Consider the following 19,581-nt stretch of genomic DNA (forward strand, 5'->3'; position numbering starts at 1 on the left):
TGGCACCAGGGGTGTTGTGATCTTCCTGCACACAGTGCCCTATCCCTATTAATACCAGGAGTGTTGTGATCTTCCTGCACACAGTGCCCTAACCCTATTAATACCAGGAGTGTTGTGATCTTCCTGCACACAGTGCCCTAACCCTGGCACCAGGGGTGTTGTGATCTTCCTGCACTCAGTGCCCTATCCCTGATACCAGTCTGAGACAGCTCCCTCCCTGCATTACTAGTGAGAGGCTGGCTTCACAGACAGGGGGGGAGCTGCCTGACCCTCACTCCTGACTTCCCCCATGTCCCAGCTAGTGAATGGTGTGTGGGTGAGGGGGGGGGGGGGAGGATGGTGAAGTCTGAGACAGCTCCCTCCCTGCATTACTAGTGAGAGGCTGGCTTCACAGACAGGGGGGAGCTGCCTGACCCTCACTCCTGACTTCCTCCATGTCCCAGCTAGTGAATGGTGTGTGGGTGAGGGGGGGGGGGGGGATGGTGAAGTCTGAGACAGCTCCCTCCCTGCATTACTAGTGAGAGGCTGGCTTCACAGACAGGGGGTAGCTGCCTGACCCTCACTCCTGACTTCCCCCATGTCCCAGCTAGTGAATGGTGTGTGGGTGGGGGGGGGGGGGTGGATGGTGAAGTCTGAGACAGCTCCCTCCCTGCATTACTAGTGAGAGGCTGGCTTCACAGACAGGGGGGAGCTGCCTGACCCTCACTCCTGACTTCCCCCATGTCCCAGCTAGTGAATGGTGTGTGGGTGAGGGGGGGGGGGGGGGAAGGATGGTGAAGTCTGAGACAGCTCCCTCCCTGCATTACTAGTGAGAGGCTGGCTTCACAGACAGGGGGGAGCTGCCTGACCCTCACTCCTCCGGGGTATTGTGATCTTCCTGCACACAGTGCCCTATCCCTGATACCAGGGGTGTTGTGATCTTCCTGCATGCAGTGCCCTATCCCTATTAATACCAGGAGTGTTGTGATCTTCCTGCATGCAGTGCCCTATCCCTATTAATACCAGGAGTGTTGTGATCTTCCTGCATGCAGTGCCCTATCCCTGATACCGGGATGTGTGCAAGAAGATCACAACACCCCCGGTATCAGGAATAGGGCACTGCGTGCAGGAAGATCACAACACCCCCAGTATCAGGAATAGGGCACTGTGTGCAGGAAGATCACAACACCCCTGGTATTAGGGATAGGGCACTGTGTGCAGGAAGATCACAACACTCCTGGTATTAATAGGGATAGGGCACTGTGTACATGAAGATCACAACACCCCTGGTGCCAGGGTTAGGGCACTGTGTGCAAGAAGATCACAACACTCCTGGTATTAATAGGGATAGGGCACTGTGTGCAGGAAGATCACAACACCCCTGGTGTCAGGGTTAGGGCACTGTGTGCAGGAAGATCACAACACTCCTGGTATGAATAGGGATAGGGCACTGTGTGCAGGAAGATCACAACACCCCTGGTGCCAGGGTTAGGGCACTGTGTGCAGGAAGATCACAACACCCCTGGTGTCAGGGTTAGGGCACTGTGTGCAGGAAGATCACAACACTCCTGGTATGAATAGGGATAGGGCACTGTGTGCAGGAAGATCACAACACCCCTGGTGCCAGGGTTAGGGCACTGTGCAGGAAGATCACAACACTCCTGGTATTAATAGGGATAGGGCACTGTGTGCAGGAAGATCACAACACCCCTGGTGCCAGGGTTAGGGCACTGTGTGCAGGAAGATCACAACACTCCTGGTATTAATAGGGATAGGGCACTGTGTGCTAGAGATGTGAATCGTGTCCTCGATCGTCTTAACGATCGATTTCGGCTGGGAGGGGGAGGGAATCGTATTGTTGCCGTTTGGGGGGGTAAAATATCGTGAAAAATCGTGAAAAATCGTAAAATCGCAAAACCGGCACATTAAAACCCCCTAAAACCCACCCCCGACCCTTTAAATTAAATCCCCCACCCTCCCGAACCCCCCCCCCAAATGACTTAAATAACCTGCGGGTCCAGCGGCGGTCCGGAACGGCAGCGGTCCGGAACGGGCTCCTGCTCCTGAATCTTGTTGTCTTCAGCCGTCGCCATTTTCCAAAATGGCGCCGAAAAATGGCGGCGGCCATAGACGAACACGATTGGACGGCAGGAGGTCCTTCCGGACCCCCGCTGGACTTTTGGCAAGTCTCGTGGGGGTCAGGAGGCCCCCCACAAGCTGGCTAAAAGTTCTTGGAGGTCCAGCGGGGGTCAGGGAGCGATTTCCCGCCGCGAATCGTTTTCGTACGGAAAATGGCGCCGGCAGGAGATCGACTGCAGGAGGTCGTTCAGCGAGGCGCCGGAACCCTCGCTGAACGACCTCCTGCAGTCGATCTCCTGCCGGCGCCATTTTCCGTACGAAAACGATTCGCGGCGGGAAATCGCTCCCTGACCCCCGCTGGACCTCCAGGAACTTTTGGCCAGCTTGTGGGGGGCCTCCTGACCCCCACGAGACTTGCCAAAAGTCCAGCGGGGGTCCGGAAGGACCTCCTGCCGTCCAATCGTGTTCGTCTATGGCCGCCGCCATTTTTCGGCGCCATTTTGGCTGAAGACAACAAGATTCAGGAGCAGGAGCCCGTTCCGGACCGCTGCCGTTCCGGACCGCCGCTGGACTCGCAGGTTATTTAAGTCATTTGGGGGGGGGTTCGGGACGGTGGGGGATTTAATTTAAAGGGTCGGGGTGGGTTTTAGGGGGTTTTAGTGTGCCGGCTCACGATTCTAACGATTTATAACGATAAATCGTTAGAATCTCTATTGTATTGTGTTCCATAACGGTTTAAGACGATATTAAAATTATCGGACGATAATTTTAATCGTCCTAAAACGATTCACATCCCTACTGTGTGCAGGAAGATCACAATACCCCTGGTATCAGGGTTAGGGCACAAGTTCTAGTCAGATTGACTGATCACATTACTTGTTTTGTCAAGCTACCAACTGTTTCCATTTCCCATCCCCCATATACTGTCAGTAGGAAACTTGGTAACATGAATAAATAAGAGGGCAGCCAATAGGAATACATATTCATTCCTAAACTGACCTTAACTGACCTGAAAAGTGTCAAATTGTATCATTTTCAGTTAGTGCGCACTAACTCCCAGTTAGTGCGCACTAACTCCCGTTAGTGCGCACTAACTTGAGTTAGTGCGCACTAATCGGAAAAAACGATTTTTAACGATTTTTTAACAAAAATCGTGCCTAAGACGATTTTCTTGCCCTGCCACACGATTTCTATCGTTAAGACGATATGGAAAACGATTCACATCCCTACTATGCACCATTCTCCAAGTGGGAATATGGCACCAAATCTGCTTGTGGAACAGCCTAAATGCTAAAAAGGACGGGAAGGCCATTGGAATGCTTCCTGGCACCTAAGCTTCAATTTCTTTTAAATAGCACCAATAAGTGCTGCCAGTTTCCAAGGTCCCTTCTCAGAAGTCGGTTTTCAGCCTTAGAAGGTTATATACAATCATACGGTGAATGGTGGAAGTTGGACTGGAAGGGTGCTTTTTGGGCTTCAACATTTACTAAATCACAATGCTGAGCTCTTCAGAATATTTAGCCAGTTTTCAGTGGTCTGATTAAATGGCAAATCATAGTGAGATGGTAACTGCAGGATGTTGGCATCATTACGGTCACAGTTAAACATTTGTTTTCTTTACAGTTTAATTTGGTTTATTTTCTTGGCCTCTCATCTGCTGGTTCTCTTTGTTTCTCCCATTGTGTTCCCTTGTTAGGGATTATGCTGTTGATCCTGTTCTGTACGCTGCCAAAAGGCTTTCTCTACAACTGGTAGAAGATAAATACAAATATTATATAAGTGAAGACAGGGCTCGGCTGCTGGCCCGGTGGCTCTGTGACAAGGTCTGAGTACTGCCACGTGGAAAGCCTAGACTCTATTCCAGGGTCGGGCGCCTGCTCCCCAAGCCAGCCGGGGCTAGAGATGCTGCAGGTAGCATTCAAAAGCCCCTTGGGGATGGGAAGGGAGGATGGCAGAGGCAAGGGAAGGGTGCGTCAGCCATCACCCAATGGCCACACGAACTGGGTTCCTGAAGGAGCAGCAGCTTGTGGCCCCTAAGCCAGTGTCGGTGGGAGGGCCGCCTTGTTGCCTTAGGTGGTCACGTCATCGCCCCATCACGTGACCTCACTCTCTTTCACCCTCCCTCACTGAGGTGCACACTACCCTTGTCGCCAGAACTCCATTCCAAGACCTCGCCGACCTCTGGGTCCCAGTGCACGACTCTTTCACTTTCAGAAATGCTGCCCAACTCCTTTGCTTTAAAAAAAAAAAAAAAGGAAAATGCCACCCTCCTGTTGACCTATGGCACCCCGCCAACTTATGGCACCCTAGGTGGCCGCCTAGACTGCCTGATACCTCCCGCCGGCCCTGCCCCTAGCTGAGGTTAACCAGAGCTGTGAGGGGGTAAAAACACTGGGTAGTTGTGAATGAAGGCTCGTGGCTCCACTGGCCAACAGTTGCCATTTCCAATTGAGTGGAAGCAGGAAGAAACTACTGGGCCAAAAACATTAATGCAAAATATGTGAATACATACGCCAGGATATAGAGCAACTTATGGACTCTGCAAACTGTAAAAATAACTTCACTATGTTCGCTGGACTGCACCTCTGCATTAATAAAGAACTTTAAAATCCCACAATGTGCCAAAACCGGGAGATACGCGAGGATGTCCGGCTGGTGCATGCCGAGCGGATTTTAAAAGTTGCCCACGCGACGCGTGAATCTCCCGCTGCGCACACAAGGGAGAGAGACCAAAGGAGTGGGGCATGGGCGTGGTCTGGCGAGGCGAGGGTGGGGACCATGGGCGTTCCGGGACTTGAACGTGAAATGTGCCCATAAGTATTTACGTACCCAGGCATGTGCCGGGGACCCCTGTGCGTAACTTTACTTCTGCTATGGATGGTGTGTAAGTAATAAAACAAAATAAAGTAGGCTAGTCAAGGGTTGGGACTAGCAGGGGGGAAGGGAGGGCAATAACCTAGGGAGGTTTGGAAGTCCTAGCCCTTAACTGGGCAAACTGGGAAGGAACGTGGAAAACTAAAAGGCGTCAGCAGGTGTCCCTTACAAAAGTCCCCCGCTCACACGGTAGAGGTGGTGTTTGCATGCACATCCATATAAAATTGTTTGCATGTGTATGCACGTTCAGCCTCTTTTATAACACGGGCACAGACACGTACATATATTATAAAATGGCCATATCCTTTGGCACGAGCCGGCACACATGCTTACACTTGTGCCCGTGCACCAGTATCAAAATTACCATCCCTAGGCGTAATTTTCAAACCTGATTTTATGCACATAAATGGCCCTTGGAGGTATACGTGTAAAAGTGTGCACATAACCCGACTGCATGTGCACTTTTACATGCACTCGCGGTAGTCATTCCAGGTGGGGCAGAGCTAGGACGTAGGTGCAGACTTTTGGATTTTCAAAAGTCTCTGCAAACGTTTGCCAGTAGAAGTTAACGCACTGCCAGAAGCTGGTATAATTTCCCCGAGTGTAACTCATGCACGCACTAAGGGTTTTTACCCCCGGCATTTTGAAAGTGATTTTATGTGCGTGAAATCACTATGAAAATTAATAGTCAAGTATGCGCATGGGCAGACTTTACCGCTATGTTCAGCGATCTACAATTACCCTCCAACTTTGTCTTACTGCTAATATTAAACCTACTGCATATTAATATGCAAAAGCTTTTCGATTTTGCCTTACACGAATCTAGAGTTTCACATGAACACTACATCGAACAATAGTGAGATTTCCCTGAAATGAATCCATTCTATAGGTATTCTGCCCTGGTCATGCACACGCCGCATGTCTTCAGCACATTACCTGGGATTTTAAGGAAGAAATAGTGTCTTCCAGCTCTTGTCTCAAGGACATTGGCATTAGACCTTTGAGTTTCATTTCGTAAGTCTGCCGAATCTGGGTTATCTGGAAGGGAAAGAAAAAGGCAGCTTTACAAGAATCTCACATTTTTATGTTACTGGATTTCAAAAACTCTTTAATGACGTTGACAGCTTTTTTTTTTTATTATTGACCAAGTGACAAATGAACAGAAACAATTAAGTAGAAAGTGTATCTGTAACTGAGAATTAATTCTGCATTAATGTAAAAAAAAATATTCAGTACTTTGGGGCCAATTACTAAAGTGCATTATCTATCATAAGTCTATTGTTAACAGGCTTAAACAAGCCTGTGTTATTAATGTAAAAAATTCTATGAACTCGAAATTCAGTGCTACTTAGCTGGATAAATTTGGACTTATCTGGCCAAGTGGTGCAGTTTCAATATTCGGCTGTATTCAGCAGTCGCCACTTAGTTGGATAAGTATTTATCAGCTAAATAGTTAGCCAGCTAAGTGAATGGAGCATTCTAGGGTGGAGCTACTTATTCAACCTATCAAGGCGCGATAGAGCTATAACACTCATTAAACAGCATATTTTGTGTGATATTGTGCAATTTTTAGGCCAGAAACTTGCCCCTATTACAATGAGCTGCTTTGCATGGTATTTGCATGCATGAATTTGCAAATCCATGCAAAGCAGCTCATGCAAAATAAAATAATACAGCTGGGAGCACCGAGACCCTGACGTGGGTCCTAATGCTCCTGCAGTGGATTTAAAGGACCCTATGGGCCAACATGGCACCCCCAAAAAATAACTGGGGATCTTATTAGGACCTCCCCCACTCACCCCAGGGCCACCAATTGAGGCAGCCCCATCAAAAAAAAAAAATGAAGATGCTGTGCAATGATGTCCCCCCAGTTCCTTAGTTCTCCAAACCCCCCTGTAAAACAGTAACTCTCCTCCTGCCCCCCCTTTCCTGTAAGCCCAAAGGAGCAGGAAGAAACTGTCAACCCCACCTGCCCCCCCCCAAAAAAAAAAATAAAGAAAAACAGTGGGAGGTAGCAGTGGCGAAGCTAGAATTGATTTTTTGGTTGAGCATAAGGTTAACATGGGTGGGCTGTAGGTATGCAGGTCTGAGTCCTACTAGCTGTCTTCTTACTGACAAATAATGCCATATACTGCACCCTACAATGACTTTCCAAGTACTTAGCAACAGCCGTTATGCATCAATCATGAAACTTTAAAACATTTTACCTCAATTATTTCAAGCACTTACCAGCATTAAGAATTTCTTATTAATCTATATTAATTTGTTTTAGCTTTATTGCAGTTTAGAAATGCATAAGTATATCATGTAAAAAGCAAAGAAAACAAACAGATGCAACCAATCATGTAATAAAACAAAATATCAATGCATTCTTTCATGAATCCTCTTTGCAGAAAACCAGAAATCTTCATAACTGCAATAAAATATCATTAATCATCAAAACAGGTGCAGAGCAGAGCTAGAACAATTCACATGACAAATACCAGGAAAAAGAAAATATTCAAATTCTGGTGTCACCTCAGCAAAAAAGATCCCTCCACTGCTTTTTTGTGAAGTAACACGAACTCCTGCAAAGAAAGAGACATCTAGAACCTTGCCATACCATACAGTCACAGCACAGACTCTCAGGACTCAAATAACAGCAAGCTTAAGAGCCCGCGTCTCCATTGGGGAGCAGGGCACAATGTGGGCGGGAAGGCACGGCTGGTGGGAGCAGGAAGTCGGAGTGGGGATGGGAGGAGGCTGGCCCGGCGGGCGGTGCCTGGGTAGAAAAGGGGAGGCACGGCGTGTGCGACCCCCTTTTCGGCCAGGCACTGCCGGGTGGGTTTCGTTTCCCTCCCACCCTCCCACAGTTTAGCTAGAGTGGGTTTAGGAACCTGTTGCAGCCCTTGGCGGCGCGTGGTGACCAACAAAGCGACACCCCCGCATTTATGTTACGTAGGGCACGGCCCGGGGGCCAGCGGCCCAACACAGACTCTCGATGCTTCGACAGCCAAGAGGGGTGAGGGACAGGAGGAATGCTGAGGCGCTTGGACCAAACGACCCTGACTTCTACGGTCAGGTCCCTGGCAATGACGCTGTGGCTTCGATGGCCAGGGGGTCAGTGGCATGCACATCCCCCGGCTTCTACGGCCGGGGGATGTGCATGCGCCTCAGCGGAATTATATGGGTAGCACTTGTTAGCGGGGGCAGCGCTGGTCACTTAGGGGCTGATTTTCAAAGGATTACGCACGTAACCCCGAAAACCCGCTCCTGTGTGCACCGAGCCTATTTTGCATAGGCTTGGCGACGCATGCAAGCCCTGGTAGGCGCGTATGTCCCGGGGCTTTAAAAAAGGGTGCGGGAAGGGGGCGGGGTGTGGCGGTCCGGGGCGGGGGCAGGGCCGGAGCCTCCAGGCACAGCGGCCATTTGCCGCTGTGTCCGGGATTGTGGGCTGAGGCACACGCAATCTATGCCTGCCCGGAGGCAGGCGCAACTTATACGACAAAGGTAAGGGGAGGGTTTTAGATAGGTCTGGGGGGGCAGGTTAGGTAGGGAAAGGGAGGGGAAGGAAAATTTCCTCTGAGGCCGCTCCGATTTCGGAGCGGCTTCAGAGGGAATAAAGGAAGGCTGCACGGCTCAGCACGCGCAAGTTGCACAATTGTGCACCCCCTTGCGCGCGCCAACCCTGAATTTTATAACATGCGTGCGGCTGCGCGCGCATGTTATAAAATTGGGAGTAGATTTGTACACGCCGGGTTGCGCGCACAAATCTACCCCCGAGCGAAGTTTTTAAAATCTGGCCCTAAGAGTTAATTTGTAGTTAAGTTAACAAAGTTTTACAGTGTTGTTTATTATGCTAATGTTGCTTGTTGTTAAATTTATTTATTGCTTGTTAGTGTAATTCATATGGGCTGCGGCCATTCATTTATCCATACAATAAAACTACTGTTATCGAATATTCAGCTGCATGAGCCTTTGGAATAAATTAATTTCCGGGGGGGGGGTGGAGGGTATAGAAGTTGCCTTTCCACTGCCTGCATTGTGAAAAAGCAGCAATGCAGAGACTACATTGGGCCCTAGAACATTAATACATCACCTACTGGAATAACAAAACAAGCTGGACTACTACTACAGATAAACTACATGCGAGCAGATTTCAGTCACACACACACAGGCAAAACAGAGCCCGACCTTTACCTAATATAGAAATAAGAGACTACAAATTAGAAACAGAAGCATTCAGACAAAACCAAAATAAAAAGCCTGAGAAACTAGACTCTGAACAGTGGAATACTGAAGAGAAAGCAAAATACAAAAATATAAGAAATGCACATTCTCAAAGAAGGCATATTCAAATTGCTAAAATCTCAATATATATATTTTTTTTACCTTTGTTGTCTGATTTTTGTATTTTTCTAATCAGTTGGTCCTGGTCTCTTTTTCCCTTGTTGCTCATTTCCTAATTCCTTTTCAGTGCCTCTCTTCTCCTACTGTCTTCTTTCCATCCTGTCTCTCACACACACACACACACATGCTTTCTCTCAGACTCACTCACACACACAAGTTCTCACTCTTTCACACACCCCCAGGCTCTCATTTTTATGCACACACAGACGCACACCCAGGTTCTCATTCTTACCCATATGCACACATTCAAGCTTCCATTCTCACCCACATTCAAGCTACCATTCTCATCCACACACACACCCAGACTCCCATTCTCACCCTTATACACACATTCAAGCTCCCATTTTCACCCACATATGCACTTCAAGCTCCCATTCTCACCCACACATTCGCACATTCAAGCTCTCATTCTAACCCACTCAAACACATTCAAGCTCCCATTCTCACCCACAAATACACACATTCAAGCTCCCATTCTAATCCACATATGCACATTCAAGCTCCAATTCTCACCAAACACACACCCAGGCTCCCATTCTCACCCATAAACATACAAACTCCCATTCTCACACATATACACACATTCAAGCTCTCATTTTCACCCACATACATACACATTCAAGCTCCCATTTTCACCCACACATACACACATTCAAGCTCCCATTCTAACCCACATGCACACACATTCAAGCTCCCATTCTAACCTACATACATACATTCATTCAAGCTTCCATTCTAACTCACATATACACATATTCAAGGTCCCTTTCTCACCCACACATACACACATTCAAGCTCCCATTCTCACCCACATGCACGCAGGGCCTTTTCATTAGGCACAAGTCACACAACCAAAGTCCTACTTCTGCCGCTGTGGGGATAGAATCGCACAGTTGTCTTGCAGCTCCGGCCTTCCTCTTTGCCATCGTGGGGATGGGATCCCATAATGGCACTGCAGCTCCGGCCCTCCTCTTCGCCGCCTTGGGGATGGGATCCCATGGTGGCCTTGCAGCTCCGGCCTTCCTCTTTGCCATTGCGGGGATGGGATCCCGCAGCAGCCTTGCAGCTCCGGCCTTCCTCTTCATCTTTGCGGGGCTGGGATCCCACAACAGCATTGCTCCAACAGGCCTCTGCTGGTTGGGTGGACCAGGGCCCAAACTGGGTGGGTCCCTGCCCACCCAGGCTCACCAGTGGCTACATCACTGGTAGGAAGATACGGGATGGAAAAGTTATCCTTGTCCTTTGCTGTTACAGAGAATGATCAGCTGTTTTATCAAATAATCAGATTTCATGTTAGAACGTCTGCACACTTATCAAGAGACCAAGGGCAACAACTATAAGACACAAATAAAATAAAAAATTGCAATTAAATAATGCTGTAGCTGAGTTATCTGCTTCCCAATCAACCATAAGAAAGATTAAAGTACTTTCTCTCAAATGGTTAATAGTCACTTAGTGAATGGTGAGGCTGGAAGGAAAATACCTCATCTTTTCATTAACAAGCATATGAACCAGTAACCAGTGCCAAGGGCCATTCAGCAGCTTGATTGATACTATAATATTCTATTCAGGTCTCCTCTTTCTTATGAGTTTAATTTATCTGTATTTTGCATTTATGATCCTATTAGTCTTGAATTTAAACAAATGCATATTAGTTGAAACCACAATGCTTGTGAATGATCTTTAGCATTAAGTACTGCTAATGTATTCCCATTAATCAAGCCTGTTCTGCATGCCAGTTCATAAAAAAAAAATCTGTAGCAATACTCTTAAGTATTGATTTTTAAATTAGAATTTTCAGATTGTTATATGGTTCTGAGATTAATCCCACTTTTATTATGACTGAAGAAATTTGGAAAGTACTTAGGAAAAAAACAAAACAAGGACCCGATCACTAGAACTTTTCTCTCACACTGTGTCTATGGAGGGAGGAAGGGACTCAGCGAATTGGACCCTAAATAAAGAAGCAAGATTTACTGCGTATATTATATGTGACTGATCAGAAGTTCATCAACAAGCCCACTGTATTAACTAAAAAACTAGAGCACAGTATCCCAGCCACGAGGATTTCTGAAAGTTACAAGAATAGATGACAATACAGCCCTATTTTCAGAAACGAGGGAATGACTTCTTTTTGAACATAAAAGCTGTAATGTGCAATGAAGAAGACAGCAATTTCTATAGAGATTATGATTTCTGGCACTCCCTTTCAATACACCATCTAAAGTATGTTCTTCAGGTTAAAACTATTTCATTGATGAAAGATTTAAGAAATGCAAATTTTCTATGAAGCGGATCTTTAGATATATGCAGGTAAAATCAACCTTTACTTGCATAAATCTTTGCTCTTAAAAAAAAATCCCCCGTTTGGGTAACTTTGTCCGCAAAAAATTGTTGTGTGGACAAAGTTACTACATAAAAAGGGGACCAAGTCAGAGATGAGCCAAGGGGTGAGCTGGCGAATTTAGCCAGACAGCACCATATCAAATGGTCTCAGGCTAAATATGTGTGGACCAGTATTGTCTGCACAAAAGGCAGGACAATCCAAATTTATGTTTACAAATTCCAATGAAACACTGATCATCGCAGACCACGGTAAATACATTCAGAAAAAACAGAGATTAAAACAAACATTAAATACAGAACACAAATAAGCAGTTCATGCAAAACCGATTTCACCCATAGGTCTGACTATGCTTTCATCTTCTTCCTAAACTGTAGGTAATCTTATTTGGATCTTCAGCAACATTTTTACCTGGACAAATGCGACTTAACATCTGGCTACCTTTGCCCTCTGGCTCAAAATCGGGCCCTACTGGGGAACAGGTTGGCACTTTTTTAATAAGCTATAAAGTAAATGAAAGATTTTCATTTCTATGAATTATAGTTTCTGGCTTTCTGTTCACATCTGTTTGGAATTTAACTGAAAAGCGAGATGTCAAGCATAAGACTGGTTAGTAAATTGTTACCGATGTGCATGACAAGTGCAACAATATGGACAGCAGCGCTCCGAAAATCCAAGGGAAATAAACAGAGTCCTGAAAATAATGATGCCATCTTGTGTTTCCGGACAGCGCTTTGATGGCTCTATCCTTAAATAGAATGAGATACAGACTGTCCGGATCTGAGAGCTAAATGAGCATGTCCAGTAAATGAGGCTGGACGCATTCATGCTAGCAGGGCTCTACAGACACAATGAGGACAATATTCAAAGTCGTTTACGTGGGGGTAAACAGCGAGTTACCAGGGCAAAATGGCTTAGCCGAAAATCACTCTCCTCCAAACAGTTAAAATTACGCAAGGGCTTCCATAGTGCGTACTTTTTTAGCACTGGGGATAAAGGTCAGGGGAGGAAAACAGGGCACGAACACTCCATTCAAATCTACCCTTACCTCTTTTGCCCCCACTTGGCCGCCCACATAAACAGCGGGCGCCATGATGAAGTAGTACGTTTCTTTATTATGTATGCAAATTATTCAGCAATCCTGTACCTCGTTCCAAGCACTCTGGGAGAGAGAGTGAGTAACAAATCCATGTAATAAATACATGGATATTTTTAGCATGTGGACTTTGCACTTGCTAATTTTCGAAAAGTAACAATGCAGAGTTTCTCTTTGAAAATGTGCGTACAGTTGCATGTTAATAGTTCCCCTGTAGTCTACAACTATTAGGGCTTTTTGAAAATTTCGCCTGATGATAATATTTTAAAATATTCACACTAGATGCAAATACAGTAACAGAAAAAAGTACATCTAAAAGAAAATGGTGACTATACCTAGGTAGCAGAATGAGGTGGGCTACCAGGGCCATGGACTGTCCTGGCCCTTCACACAGAATCGCTGGGGTAGATCCAGTGCCAGGTCAGGCAGGAGGAGGAGGAGAGCAAGAGCAGCAGGTGCATCAGCCACATCCTCCACTTCTGCAACTCTGGGCCCGACTGCTGCTTTGAACCTGATGGGACTCTGTACAGCTGTGGAGTTCAAAGAGGCAGCTGGACCAGGCAGCAGAGGAGGAGGAGGGTGTGGCCGGAGGCACCTCTACTCTCCTCTTATTACTGCTGATCAGCAAGGGAGGGGAGAAGGTGGATCCTTTCTCTAGCCCTGCTCCAGCTTAAGTAGTTCCTAGTGACATGGTATTTACTTCCAGCCCTCAAAGGCTGCCAACAGGTTAGGTTTTCAAGATATTCTTCAAGAACATTCATAAGACAGATCTGCATTATAGTGGAGGCAGGTGCATGCAAATCTATCTCATGCATATTCATTAGGGACATCCTGAAAATCAGACCTGCTGGTGGCCTTCAAGGCCTGGGAGTGAACACGACTGTCTTAGTTGGTCATCAATCTTATATTATATATGAAAGTGAAAGGTTTAACTAAAGTTTTTTTGTTTTAGCTCTGGAGAAAAATTCAGTCGGACCTGCCAATGGCTTACTGGCACTACAGCCCACTGTAGTATAGGGGCCTACATATGGATCTCATGGCCATTAGGGTAAGGAAAGTGATGGTTTAAACCACAAAGGAGAGAAGAAGACAATCCCATGCACCAATGGTATTTCCTGCTCATGAGGAACACTGAAGGGCTCATCCTTTGAAACATTTTTTTTTTCTTTTTTTTGCAGCACTCTGTCAGTAGGAAGATTTTAATTACCTGGCAAAACTGGCCAGAGGAAATCATCTTGGTGTAGGTTGTGGCGGGGGGAAGAAATGGACAGCTTAAAGATATAGTTGAATCAACTGATTCTAACTTTCCATATGCAGATAGGTACAGCCCTCTAATCACTAAAGTACATTAGGTAGTCAGATCTGGAAGTGTGGCTCTAAGGAGAAGCCCTAATTATTTTACCATGAGAGAAGCTGCCCAATATTGATCAAGCCATTTACTGTGTTACTATCTTTTATTTAATCTGGTCTCATCTCAGGTATTCTGGGAGAGGGCTGGTAGTAGAGAGCAACTCTTCCCATTGCCCTTCAATAGCAGTATGTTATACTCGGTTGTATAACGATTCAAGGTTGTTTTCACTGTCATTTTTCCAACTCAGCTGTGGAAGTATTACTCTGAGGCAGAAAAAGAATTTGCTCCTCAAAACAATCGATCACTTCTAGAGCAATTTCACGATTTGGGGCATCTACCAAATGTTACCGCTTCCTTCTTGACATTATTTTTCTAATGCAGCAAGGTCAAGATCAGTTGGATATTCAAACTCACTGTAGGATTTTAAAGAAGTTTTATCTTTAAATAACTTTTGTGAGCTGCTTCTAAAGACCCATTTATAATCTAAGGCACAGTATAGTATATGTGAGTTTGTCTGCCAAGGACATGTATTACTGTCCTGACAATATAAAAATTATGAAGATATATATGTATTTATATATCCATATATAGATATATATACAGTATATATACATATATATAAGATCAAAGTTAATAGGTAGATTTTAAAAACCTTCAACGTGCAAAAATGGCCACTTATGTGCTTAAGTGGGCTGTGTGGGAGCTACGCAAATTTTAAAAAGCTGGGAAGGGCGCGCGTACATTGAGGTATGCACTGGTATAATGTCCATACGTTGCCCGTCACAGTGCATGTTTCGTTGCCTTCCTTTTGAAAAGACACGTATGTATTGAGTGAAATACTTGTTCTGATATTAGTTATCCAAATGTGGGCACTTGTAACTTAGATTTTGTTTTATTTCGTAGAATAAAGTACATTGATTAAGGCCCCTGTGGAAGGCAACGAAACGCGCTGTGTCGGGCGACATATGGGCATTATACCAGTGCCGGAACAGTTAATGATAAGTGTCTTTTTTCAAGTTTTTGGAAATAATAATCAGTATAATAATTCATTATTTTTAAGGAGGTGGCGTGGAGAGAAGGAAGGTTGGAGAACCCAATGATTAAAATTTGTAGCAAATATATACTTTCACTTTGATAACATAAATGTGTTGTTTTTCATATATAAGTGACTGTTGCATAAATGCAATTACAAGCATAATGTTATTAGCTCATTTATGAGGGTAACTCCACCTTCATAAATATTTATCATCTCACATGTGGTTTTGATTCTTTTTGTTTTTTTGCTATATTTATAGCGGCATGATGAATCCAGGCCTATGACTGCAACTTTAACATGAACACGAGTACACATAACCTGGAATTTTAAATCATTCACGTAAGTGTGCACGTAAGTGTGTATGTATGCTCCAAATTTTAAGCAATTATGCTAGGAAACATTATTCGCATATCTTTTTTTAGGACTTGTCAGTTTTTCACGCACAAGTAAAACGTGTGTGTGTGTGAAGGAAATAACCAGTTTGATCACTTAGTCCACCAGTTTTCCCAGTCTACCTCTAGGTCATCAAGACCCCTCTGGTTCTTCAGCCTGCACGCCCCCCAGTTTACCCAAATGCCTCACCCTGCCAGTTTTTAGCTATCATGAGTTATCTTCTGACTTAGACCAGAAAAGAACAGAAGTAAATATGCACAGGTAACAGTCTGAGGCATGCTGTGTTTGCTGGTTTTAAAATCAGGATTTGCGAGGCAAGATGGCGGCATAGCCAAAGTTGCGTTGCTCTGCTGTTCCACCCTCTGTTTCTTGTTTACCTTTTTTCCTGGAAAATGCCTTCCAAACGAAAGAGGAAGGTAAGGGTCTTCCCTCCGGATTCCTCTCTTTTACTGGGCCAGCAGGTTATCACCGCTTACACGACTTCCGCAACAGTTCTTCAGGGAACCGAGGATCCTGATGCGTCTCACGGTGTGGGAGAAGCACATTTTCCGACAAATGAGGAATCCATGAGTCCAGACATATAAGCCCTCCCCACACACACAGAGCTGCTATAGTTAGCATCGCCGCAGCACTCAGCGATGATGCTGAGCGCTGTCATGCTCCACCGCAGTCATGCCCAGCGCAGTCATGCGCTGGGCATGACTGCGGTGGAGGGGTCGCTTGCTTGAGTTACACCACTGCTGCAGGTTACAATCTTCTTTGCTGGAAATTGGTGGTAGGTAAGCAGGGGTGTCTCCTTTGCCCCTTCTTTAATGGGGATGTCGAACTAGGAGCTGGAAGCGAGACCATCTTTGGCTGGTCTGACCAGGGAGGTTCAAATTGCAGAAAGTGTGAGTCCTTTGCCGTTTCATCCCATCCAGAACAGTGTAATGCGTAGTTACTTTAGAAGTTTTCTTCTCTTTTTAATGGTCAATGTGTAAGTATTTTTCCTGACCTTGCTCAAACTACTCAAATAAGGAGGAAAGGTTTTTTTTAGCCTTTAGGAAGGAAATTGAATCTATCTGTTTCTCTTTTACACTTCGTTATCCTTGTAAGTGCGCTATCAAGCGTGATAAAGATTGTTCCGTTTTTTTTCTAGCCTGCAATCTTTTCTGGAGGCCTGAAGACTAGTAACCTCTTCCCCAGTGTCTTAATTAATATAGGGTCTTTAAGTATATATAAACTGTTTACTGTATTGCTATGTTAAAGCCGTTAACTTTTGTCATTTGTTAACTTTTGTGAATGCTCCCATATTTCTTTGCCTCACCTCACATTTCGTTTTCTGCTTGGAGGTGGGGGACTGCGTTACATTCGGTTTCCTTTATAATCTTATATTTCCTTTTTTATTATCCTTTAATGCTGGAATCCATGTATTACTTTGTACAAAGAATTATCTTGCTTATATTTTGGAAAATTAATAAAATAAAAGATAAAAAAATCAGGATTTGCATGCATAAACGTTGACCCCACCTCGAATGTCCCGATCTGTTCCTTTTTTGTGTGTTCTGTTGCTCGCACACATGCATATAGGGGTGTAATTTGCCAATTTTAAAACTTTTAAACTCACATACATGGGCCTTTTAACATGAGCAACTCTTTTAAAATTCACCCCTTTTAGTTTCTGAATTAAAAAAAAAAAATCTTATTTTTAGATCTCTAGCATTAAAACTTTTGTGTTAGTGCAAGAGATTTAGCCTTACACTGTTTTTTTTCAAGGAAAGACCAAATAAACCTGGTCAAGTGACTGATCAGAACCTGATATTATTTCCATATAATCTAATTAGACACTAATATGAAGACTCTCTCTTCCAAACAAGCTGGAATGACATGGATTTTATGAGCCCGATGTTCTGCACTGCTTGATTTATAGATTAAAACTGGCCTTGAAGATAACCAATCATTGGGGAAGATGATTCATAGTGATCGCAGCAGCCTGCATGAGAGAGATTAGTTAAAAGACAACCAGCAAAGTAGCTGGGTAGATTCTTCAGCTGCCCCTCAAATTACGGTCTCTTTCATATTTGAGAAGGTAGAAAGGGAGCACTGTGTTAGCTGTCTAAATACTTAACTCTACTATCTGTGGGCAGAAAAAAAATGAAGCTTCCACTGCTTCCTTCTAAGCATGCCAGTTCTCCATTGGTTTGCAGAAGAGACTGGAGAGGTGGACCACTTAGCAAAGGGAAAATTCTAAAAATGAAGTTTCCTCTGAAAGATTAAAAAAGAAATGCTGAACATCTGAAGTAAAGCAAAAGGCTATGGTGGTCAGTGCAAGCACACAGAATGCCAAGATACATGCTACTGGTTTACAAACTTCCCAAGTCAACCCAGCCTTTCATGGACTGCAGCACTGCATGCAATGTAGAAACAATCTGACTCCTATGAGGAGATGGTCGTGAATTTTATTGCAAAAGTGACACCGAAAAATTTATGTTATAGTTCCTGTAAGTACTTAAAACATTTATGTGGTATTGTTCACATGCCAGGATAAATATCTAGTGGGCCAGCAGATTAGTTAAGGTAGGGTCCTGGAAAAAGCAGTAAATGAAGAATGCTATACATTAAGCAAGCTCCTTGGATGTGGCTGACACGTGCTCTCAGAGAAATAGAGGATTAGGGAACCAAGAAATTGCTTTTGGAGTTGGAAATGTTGGGAAAATAAAATAAAACCCAGCTTCCTAATTGGTTGCTTCAGCAGACTGGGGTATTTTCTCTCCTCTGAAGACAATTTTGTTGTTGTAATGAAAGCTCTATGAACAAATTATTGATTTGTTTTTGTCTGTAGTAAAAAAATTAAGTTCAATTCAGGTCCAGAACTCTCCTAAATTGAATAGTTCTTTATTACAATTTTCAAATGCAAGCAGAATGCTTTGAATGCCCCTTCTCCCCCCCCCCCCCCCAAAAAAAAAAAGAAAATATATAATAGTCACCTTTCCCTCTCTATAACGTGCCCAACTAATATATGATAGAATTAAAGGCAAAAATAATTACTTCTTTCAACTTAAAAATGTTTGAAAGTTAAGTAGAAATATGAACATTGCTACAAAGCCCAGGAACCATTACCAGGGAGGCTGAAAAGGAATTTGGAGTGCTAAGAGACGAAGAGAAAGAAGTTTTGCTGACAGTTGACAGATTGCTTGGGGCTGATTCTTAGAATGATTTCTTACTGTGCTGCCAGTGACAAGGGTAACTTTCCTTGTTTGCAATTAAAAAAAAAGAATTAAAAACTAAAACAACTCAGTCAAAATATGTAGATATATTACAAATCAGGTGTCCTGCTGTGCCGTAGTCTTTCTGATTAGTAATGCAATGCAACACAAAGAAGCTATTAATACAGCATTACTAATCATTTCACCAAGGAGAAAGTTAAATAAAATCTCATAATTTCCTAATAGATGATTACAAATTGTGTTGATAGAGCGGCAGATCTAACACAAGGGCTTTGAGGTGAGATTACTGCAGAGAGCTGTGCACCTGATGAAAAGGAAGGGGATTTATCACCCATGGAAACTCTCTTTCTCCTGCTGAAGACCTGGCTCATCTATACTGAAGTAAGCCAAGTCGGATGTGTGTTTGAATACTTGTGATTGATGTTGAAAATTGCAGGTACTTTGCCAAAGACTAAGCTACATAGAGAGACTTTCAGGAGCTTAAGATACAAAAAGTGCATCAAAATGAAGAATATTTGGATTTAACATGATGGAGACTGAACGAAACTGATGGAGGTTTGTGAATAAGTGCCTATGTATTTGTGTGTGGATTGATACTCAGACGGAAGCATCAGTATTTCCCTGTACTTCCTAGTTCTTGTGAACAAGAGTCTGCTATAAGCTTGCACACATAAAATTTTAAAAGAAGTTATGTTCGTAACAGTAGCATATATCATAGTAATTTTCAAAAGTCTATTTATACTCATAACACCTTTTGAAAATTCAGCCATATGAAGTGAATTTTCAAAAGAGTTACATGCGTAAAGCAGAGTTGCTTACCTATAACAGGTGATC

The 19,581-nt window shown here is 44.2% G+C and overlaps 1 protein-coding gene across 6 annotated transcripts in view; it reads right to left on the minus strand.

Moving 5' to 3' along the window:
• Window positions 1-19,581, minus strand: part of CEP112 (centrosomal protein 112) — a 1,022,051-nt gene that overhangs the window by 21,978 nt on the left and 980,492 nt on the right. For all 6 annotated transcript variants that reach the window (XM_029599329.1, XM_029599330.1, XM_029599331.1 and 3 more), the window contains one exon: window positions 5,869-5,970. In XM_029599329.1, coding sequence (XP_029455189.1) covers window positions 5,869-5,970 — 102 coding nt within the window. The remainder of the gene's footprint in view (window positions 1-5,868; window positions 5,971-19,581) is intronic.

Source organism: Rhinatrema bivittatum, chromosome 4 (assembly GCF_901001135.1).
Source record: "Rhinatrema bivittatum chromosome 4, aRhiBiv1.1, whole genome shotgun sequence".
Taxonomy (NCBI): domain Eukaryota; kingdom Metazoa; phylum Chordata; class Amphibia; order Gymnophiona; family Rhinatrematidae; genus Rhinatrema; species Rhinatrema bivittatum.